Genomic DNA, 8,591 nt, shown 5'->3' on the forward strand with positions numbered 1-8,591 from the left:
AAATCCCACCAGGATTTTCTTGCCATGATTGACAATCCGATTCTAGCATTCTCATGGCAATGCAAGGGACCCAGAAAAGTCAAAACAATCTTGAAAAAGAGCAACGATGGAGGACTCACACGTCTCTATTTCAAAACTTACTGCAAAGCTACAGTAATCAATGTGTTGTGGTACTGGCATAAATTTAGGCATATGTATCAGTGTCATAAAATGCAAATTTTAGAAATAAACCTCCTATTTTAAGTTCAATTGATTTTCGACAGGTGTCTCAAGGCAACTCAAAGTGAGAAAGAATAGCATTTTCCACAAAGGGTGCTGGGACAAATGGTTATGCCCGTGGGGAAGAATGAAGCGGACCCACCATCTCATGCCATGTCTGAAAATTAATTCAAAATGAATGACAGACATAAACCTAAGGGGAAAAAACTATGTAACTTTTGGAAAAAAACTTTGGGGGTAATCTTCATGACCTTGAAATTGGAATTGGCTTTGTAGATATGGTACCCATATCACGGGTGAAGAACATGAAACACAGAGGAACTGTACTTCATTAAAATTAAATACTTTTGTGCTTCAAAGCCCACCATCAAGGACAAGGAAGACAACTTATGAGATGAGATGATTGAAAAGACTGGAAAATCATATATCTCATATTTGACTCTATTTGCAATATCTAATAAACACTTACGACTGCCTAATAAAAAAGACACAGCCCAAATAAAAGTGGGCAAAGGATTGTGATAGATGCTTCTCTAAAGAACATATACAAACGGCTAATAAGCTCAAGAAAAGATGCTCAGTGTCATTAGTCATTAGGGAAGTGCAAGTCAAATCCACGTTGTGATACCGCTTCCCACTCACTAAGATGGCTGAAATCAAACAGACAATGACAAATGTTGGCAAGGTTGTGGAGGAACTGGAATCTTAAGACATTTCTCATGGGATTGTAAGATGGTTCAATCACTTTGGGAGAGGGTGCAGCAGTTCCTCCAAAAGTTAGAGTTCCTTTAGGACCCAGCAAGTCCACTCTAGGTATTCACCCAGGAGATTTGAAAAAGTAACTCAGGTAAAATCCTGTACAAGAGTGTCCATACCAGCCTCATCCATAAAAGCCAAAAAGTGAAAGAATCTAAATGTCCATCAACAGTTGAATGAGTAACCATTATATGGTAGTTAATCAAATGTACGAGCCACAACATTGATTAATCTGGAAAACATAGTGCTTACTGAAAAAAGCCAGTCAAAAAGGTCATGTATTGTATGATCTGCTTTATGAAAAACATTCACTACATGCAAAATCAGAGAGCCAGAAGATAGATCAGAGGGTACCAGTGGTTTGAAGAAGAGGGGAGATTAAGTCACTTAAATACATACAGTGTGTTTTTTAAAATAAAACAGTTTTTAAATTACATGGTTGTGATAGTTGCACAACTTTCTGTTTTCTAAATTTTATTTTATTGTACTAAGAACACGTAACATGAGATCCGCCCTCACTAAAATTTTAAGTGCAGAATGCCATATTGTTAACCATAGGCACAGGCTTGTACAGGAGATCTCAAGAATGTATTCCCCTTGCACAATGGAAACCTTATACCCATAGAACAGCAACTCCCTGTTTCCCCCTCCCTCAAGGTTCAAGCAGCCGACATTGCGCTCTGGTTTTTAAGATTGACTATTTTAGACAGCTGAAATATTTAGAACCCACATTATTTGTGTGTGATGGCAGGAATTCCTTCTTCATGGAGGCTGAGTAATGTGCCATTTTATGTATATACCACATTTTTAATATGCATTCATCTGTCAATGAACATTTAGGTTGTTTCCATATTGTTTTAAAATTTTGACTGTTAGATGTAATGCTTCAATAAAGGTGGGAGTGCATATATTCCCTTCAAGGTCCTGATTTCAATTCTTTTGGTTATATACCCAAAAGTGGGATTGCCAGATCATATGGTCATTCTATTTTTAATTTTCTGAGGAACCACTATGGTGTATTCCATAGTGGCTGCACCATTTTACGTGCCTACCCCAGTGTGCCCGTGGTGGAATTTTTACACATCTTCTCCAAAACAACACTTGTTGTTCTCTCTCTCCTTCTTTCTTTCTTTCTTTCTTTCTTTCTTTCTTTCTTTCTTTCTTTCTTTCTTTCTTTCTTTCTTTCTTTCTTTCTTTCTTCTTTCTTTCTTTCTTTCTTTCTTTTTCTTTCTTTCTTTCTCTTTCTTTCTTTTTGTCTTTCGTTCGTTCGTTCGTTCTTTCTCTTTCTTTCTTTCTCTTTCTTTCTTTCTCTTTCTTTCTTTCTTTCTGTCTTTCATTCGTTCATTCTTTCTTTCTCTTTCTTTCTCTTTCTTTCTTTCTTTCTTTCTTTCTTTCTTTCTTTCTTTCTTTCTTCTTTCTTTCTTTCTTTCTTTCTTTTTCTTTCTTTCTTTCTCTTTCTTTCTTTTTGTCTTTCGTTCGTTCGTTCGTTCTTTTTCTTTCTTTCTTTCTCTTTCTTTCTTTCTTTCTGTCTTTCATTCGTTCATTCTTTCTTTCTCTTTCTTTCTTTCTCTTTCCTTCTTTCTTTCTTTCTTTCTTTCTTTCTTTCTTTCTTTCTTTCTTTCTTTCTTTCTTTCTTTCTTCCTTCCTTCCTTCCTTCCTTCCTTCCTTCCTTCCTTTCTTCTTTCTTTCTTTTTCTTTCTCTCTTTTTTTTCTTTTTCTTTCTTGTTTTGATAATAGCTATCTTTCAAAGTGTGAGGTGGTAGCTCATTATGGTCTGTATTTGCATTTCTCTGATGAGTAGTGATGTTGAGCACTTTTTCATACACTGTTGGGCATGTGCATGTCCTCTGTGGAGAAACGTCTATTCAAGTCTTTTGCCCATTCTTTAGTCAGTTTGTTGTCTTCTTTTTTGGTATTGAGTTGTAGGAGTTCCTTGTATAGCGTGGACATTAATCCTTTATCATATATATCCTTTACAAATATCTTTTCCAATAAATCTCCTAGAAGAGAACATAGGTGAAAAGTTCCATGGCATTTGACTTGGAAATGACATCTCGAATATGACAAAAAGCACAAGCAGCAAAAAGCCACATTAGATAGGTGAGACTATGCCGAACCAAAAACCTATGGCGAACCAAATGAAACAATCAACATGGTGAAAAGGCCACCTACAGAATGGGAGTTGCTCAACTTTTTGAATATACTAACAAACACTGCACTGTACTCTTTTAAAGGGTGAGCTTTGTGGTATCTGAATTATATCTCAATAAAGCTGTTTCTTTTAACGAAGGAGGAAAGAATCGCTGAAGGAATTCAAAATGTTCATAACTTATTCCTAAGTTAACATACGTGCTAATATATTAGGATACAAGTTGGAGGGATATTTTTGAATTATTACAAAATGAAACCTATACGAAGACTTCCAGAAGGCTGAAAAATTAAATGTGGTAGGAGGCTTCCAAAGCGGCCTCTCTGGCAGAGTAGCAAGGTTCCAAGCATGTCAAGACAAAGCTATTTCTCAGGCATGACCTTCGTGATTGTTTTTATGTCTCAGACTCCCATGAATCCTACCTGCTTTCCAATCCTGGTTATGCAGCCCTCTTGCTGACTCCATGTGCAACCTGGTATTCTTGCAGCCGGTTTTTTCTTTTGGTTGAGCAATCGTGAGTGTTTTTCTGTTGTTTCTAACCAAACATACTGATGGATACAGGAGGTGGCAGATGTAGGTGTTATTTACGTCTATAAAGTGAAAGGAAATTTCTTAGAGAAAAAATGTAGAAAAGCAGGAAACAAGGCCACAATCTGGAGCATATCAACAAGTAGAGGAGTTTAGAAGAAGAGGAGACAGGAAATAACTCAAAGAATAGGATCTATCCTGGAAGGAAGATCACCAGAAGAGGATGGTTTCATGGAATCCACAAGATTTCAAGAGATCGATAGTGGCCAGCACGTTCAATGCTACTAAGAGGGCAAGCCAGGTCAGAGGGATGATCATTGGATTTGACATCGTGTAAGTTACTAAAGAGCATGAAAAACAAAAAAAGCATATTGGAGGACAGAAGGCCATGCAAGACATCGGAGGTGGAGATGAGGAAGTGGTGACAACCTGTTCAGACAACTTACCAGAAAAGTTTTGCTGTGAAAGGCAGCAGGTATGTAGGAGAACAGCTGGTAGGGCAGTGTTGCCAAGGGAAGGTATTTGTTTAAAATGGAGGACAGTGGAGCATAGTTATATGCTGATGGGAATAACCGCTGGAGCAGGAGAATGTGAAGATGCAGAGAGACAGTGGACATCTGCAGGAATACAAACTGTGAAACAGTGAGGGGTAAAGATAGGATCAACCAGAGAGGCTGACTTTGTTGAAAATATGAGCCACCAGCCCCATGCGTCATGCTCTCAGTTAAAGCCATACTGATAACCTCCATCCCCGGGGATGGCCAAACTGAGAATGAGGGATTGGCAGGGCAGACATGTCCGGAGGATGAGAAAATGAAGTTTGAAGTCCACAGGATCCAGGCTGAGTAACGAAGGTTAATGTAAACTGGCAAATTCAAATTTTGAGAAATGTATCGGTCAGAGATATTTTTAATGTTTTAAATTTAATTTTATTTTTTTTCTGCAGATGGGGTCTCGCTGTGATGCCCAAGCTGGTCTTGAACTCATGGCTTCAAAGTGTAGCCTCCCAAAGCTCTATGCAGTGGTGCTGTCATAACTCACTGCAGCCTCAAACTCCTGGGCTCAAGTGATCCTCCCGCGTGAGTCTCCCGAGTAGCTGGGACCACAGATACGTGCCACCATATAAGGCTAATTTTTTCGATTTTTACAATTTTAGAGATGAGGTCTCGCTACATAGACCAGGCTCGTGTCCAACTCCTGGCCTCAAACAATCCTCCTGCCTCAGTGTCTTGCATAGCTGGGGTTATAGGTGTGAGCCACTGCACAGAGCTAGGTGAGGGATTATGTGACACTCATAGCTCCTTAGTGTTTGGGGATTGTCTCTGGCTGTTCATGTGTTCACAGTGAGGTGGAGAGATAGACAGATCCCATTACTGAGAAATAAAGAAATCCCTACAATGAAGCAGATTAATGGAGGGGACTTCCTCCTTTCCAGGGAGAGAAAAGGGCAGTGCTCAAAACCGGAAGAAAAGCCATGAACAGGAATTCACCGGAAATGGAATGTCCTCAGAAGATCTTATCTTTTCCGTGGGAGGCAGGGGGTGGGTGATTCTTTCTGGATTCTAGCAGCATGGATACTTAGCCATCGCCCGCTAGTAGTTTGTTCCACTGTCATTTCATGTAGTCACTATTGATCCTTCACTGAAGTCTGTAACTGGCATAGCGTCTACAGTCCTGTGAGTGGTGTTTTTGGGGATTTAAGGAGCAGAGCAGTCAAGCGAAGCGTTGCCTTCCTGGCATTGCCATTCCCCATTGGTCCTTCTCCAAGGGAAACTGGTCGTGGTCATCCAGACAGAGACCAGCAGCCGAGTGGATCTGAGATCCCCTGAGAGGGGTGTGAAACACAGGGGAGTCACTGGCAGGTGAGCACTCAGGAGTGCATATGAGACAAACCCCCTGACCCAGAGGAGACTGGATGTCGCGCAACATCCGTGGAGGTCGGGAAGATGGGCAGGACTTCATGTGGTTCCTTCTGGCGTAGGGCATGGCTATGGGTGTGGGTTGCACCATTGCAGTGAAGTGGAGTTTATTTAGATATTTTGGACTGAGGGGTTCCAGGACATGGGAAATGGAGGGCGGCTGGGTCCCAGGAGAGGAGAGTGCAGCTGGACAAAGGGTCTTCTGAGACTCGCTGGAATAGACGGAAAGAAGAGAGGGGAAGTTGGGGGCATTTGCCCAGCTTTTGAGTTGTTGTTTATCACAAATTTATAGTGTGGGACGTCTCATGTCTTGCCTGGCACCCTGTTTGTCCAGCCTCTGGTAAGGGGAGCCAATACACAGGAGGTGGTGGGCTTCTCAGGAAGAGGGGCAGGGAAGAGGCCTCTCATTAGTTGGGCTGCTTCCAGAAGTGGGAGACTACCAGAAACCTCCCTCCTCGGAGTCTCCCCAAGGCTCGGCGGAACAGGAGTGTGGCAGGAAGGGGGAGTCCTAGGAACTGGTCCCATGGTCTGGGCGGAGGTCTCCCAGGCCACAGAGGAGAAGAGGGAGGAGGTGTGTCCTATGTGACTCTGGCAGGAAGGATCAGGGAGCCCTTCTGAGACAGCGCTTCTGAAATCGGGCTGGCTGGAACTTTCTGTCAGAAAATCGGAATGACTGAAAAAACTCCCCTACTATGATAGAGGCTAGAGGGTGGGAAAGAGGAAAGTGAGTTGGGGTAGCGGGAATTCTAGGTTCCACAGGCATGGTTTACAGGTACAATACATTGTTGGTAACATGATGGCTCGGGGACAAACAAGCCTGTCTCCAAGCCGTGCAGGTGCATTGAGAGGATGTAGAAATTCTGGATTCATGTCGGCCCGTCTGCATTTCTGCCCTCCTCCACCCAGCATTGAGGGGAGGGCAGGGTAGAACTAAAGCGAATGTTGTTTTCAATCCCTGAATAGGGGCTTGCGTGCCTCAGAGGAAGACAGAACACGCACATTTCTCTGCGTTTGTCTTTGTCTCATCCTTAGTCTCTAGACCATTAGCCCCTGTTGCCATGGGAACTGAAGCTGAGTGTCTGATGCGTTCATTGGGCTGTGGGAGAAAAGCAGAGTTGGTCCTTGAAATAAAGGCCCCTGGGAGAGGGGATTCTAGCAAGGCAGTCACATCGAAAGAATTCACAATTCCCACAGAGGTATTGATCCCTGCGATTATTAGTACACACACACACCTCCCCACACACACACTCCCACCCCATACACACACACACAGGCTTCATCCTGAACAGAGATGATGTACGGTGCATCACACTGGCTGGTCCGTAGGGTTCTTGTGGGAGAGGCCAGGTCTCTGCCACCATGAAAGGGGTTGCAACTGACACAGTCAGGGAGGGATCCCAGGAAGGGGAGTGATTCCCTTAAATTTGCTTGTTGAAACAGGCAGGGTAAAGGAGGATCCGGTGCAGAGCTTGGATTCATCAGAGGTGGCTGTTGATGTGACCGGTCGCCCTGTTTGGGTGGGAAGGCCCCGAATGACACATGCAGCCAGGCAAGAGCGGTCCCGTGCACCCTTTGCTCTTGGCTTATCCAGCTCCTCCCTCTGAGATAGTCCCACAGGGAGCCCCAGATTGACCTGGGATGGGGATCCCCTCTTTCCAGAGGCACAGTAGAGTTCTCAACGCTGGCAGTTTTCTCCTCCTTACCCTTTCTCCCTCACTGCCCCTTCATCTTGCCCCCCGCTCATCAATCACCCTTTGGTAAAGGACCTCTCCCCTTGTTCCTCTCTCTTTACTCCCTCATCCATTCCTCTACACTCCTTTCCTCTTTCCTCTCTCTTCCTACCTCACTTCAGCCTCCGTCATCACCCCTCATCTCCCCTCTCTGCTCTCTCGCCTCCATGCCTTGTCTTTCCCTTTGTCCTCCCTCCGAGTTCCCATATCCCTCACTGCCCTTTCTCTCCCTCTTTCCTTTCGCATGTTGTCCTCCCTGGTTTTCCCCTCCTTTTGCTTTTTTCTTCTCTCTACGCCGTTCCTTCCCCTCACCCTCCCCACCCTCCCTTCCCCTGATACTTACCCAATGACTAATCCTTAGTTCCTTAAGTGGCACTGGGCGTAACGTGGGCCCTATGTGTTTAGCTTTCAGCCTCGGAGGGCAGTACATCCTAAAGTGAATCACCAACCTAATTATTGCTCTGCAAATTACCATCAGTGATATGAGATTCAACGACGAGGAGCTGTGAGAGTGCACAGGAAGGGAGTTCATTTCTGGGGTGGGCTCAGTGAAGAAAATGTCATTGATGATAGTCTCTGTTCTGCCATCCACCATCCTCTGCTTGCCTCTTTCTGTCACTGCCTTCCCTTTTATGTTGGGGACAACTCTCCTCTTCTATCTTTTGCAGCAGGGTGGGACTCCTCTCATGGTGTCCTGCCCTCCACACCCCAAAGTGTGAGTTCTCATGAAGTCCAACCGAATGCCCATTCCCTGCAACCGGAGCACCCAACAGACCAAAGAGCACGAGGGGTAACTTCAACTCGCCCGGGGGCCCTTGTTCTTGCTCCCAGGTTCCCCAGGGCGCCTTTGGTCATGTACTTCACTCACCTCTTCTCTTTTTCACCTTCACTTCTCCCTTCTCTTCCCCCTCCCTCTTTCCTGGCTGCATCCTTCTTTCTTAAGGCTTTACCCCATAAAGACAAAGAAACTGGCTGAGGAGACAAAAGAAAGAAAGTAGCAGAAGATGGTAAGGAAACAGGTGAGTGACATCTGACTTAGCTGATTAAGAGAGCTTGATCTTTTTGGAGGGTGTGGCGGGTGCTTGCTCTGTCACCCAGGCTGGAGTGCAGTGGTACGATCATAGCTCCCTGTAGCCTCGAACTGCTGAGCTCAAGGGATCCTCCAGCCTCAGCCTCCAGAGTAGCTGGGACTACATGTTAATTTTTTTTTTTTTTTTTTATGTTTTGCTTTTTTAGAGACAGAGTCTCACTTGTGTTGCCAAGAGAGCTTGAGCATCAACTGGCAGTGAG

General features: G+C 44.2%; 1 protein-coding gene across 1 annotated transcript; it reads right to left on the reverse strand.

Annotated features, from left to right (window-relative positions):
* Positions 1-4,573: 4,573 nt before the first annotated feature.
* LOC112616353 (putative uncharacterized protein FLJ39060) lies at positions 4,574-7,940 on the reverse strand. Its single transcript, XM_025373317.1, has 2 exons — positions 7,645-7,940; positions 4,574-6,667 (listed from the first exon to the last, which is right to left on the reverse strand). The coding sequence occupies exons 1-2, from the start codon at positions 7,894-7,896 to the stop codon at positions 6,548-6,550; spliced, it is 372 nt and encodes a 123-aa protein (XP_025229102.1). The 5' UTR covers positions 7,897-7,940; the 3' UTR covers positions 4,574-6,547.
* Positions 7,941-8,591: the final 651 nt, after the last annotated feature.

Source organism: Theropithecus gelada, chromosome X (genome assembly GCF_003255815.1).
Source record: "Theropithecus gelada isolate Dixy chromosome X, Tgel_1.0, whole genome shotgun sequence".
In the NCBI taxonomy this organism is placed as follows: Eukaryota; Metazoa; Chordata; class Mammalia; order Primates; family Cercopithecidae; genus Theropithecus; species Theropithecus gelada.

Bases quoted from the DNA above. Each gene is read 5' to 3' on its own strand.
- LOC112616353 (XM_025373317.1), bottom strand. From the start codon at position 7,896: ATGGTGGATGGCAGAACAGAGACTATCATCAATGACATTTTCTTCACT. The intron at 6,668-7,644 runs GTAAGTATCAGG...TTTCTCCCACAG, and splicing joins AACTAAGGATTAGTCATTGG to CCCAATGAACGCATCAGACA.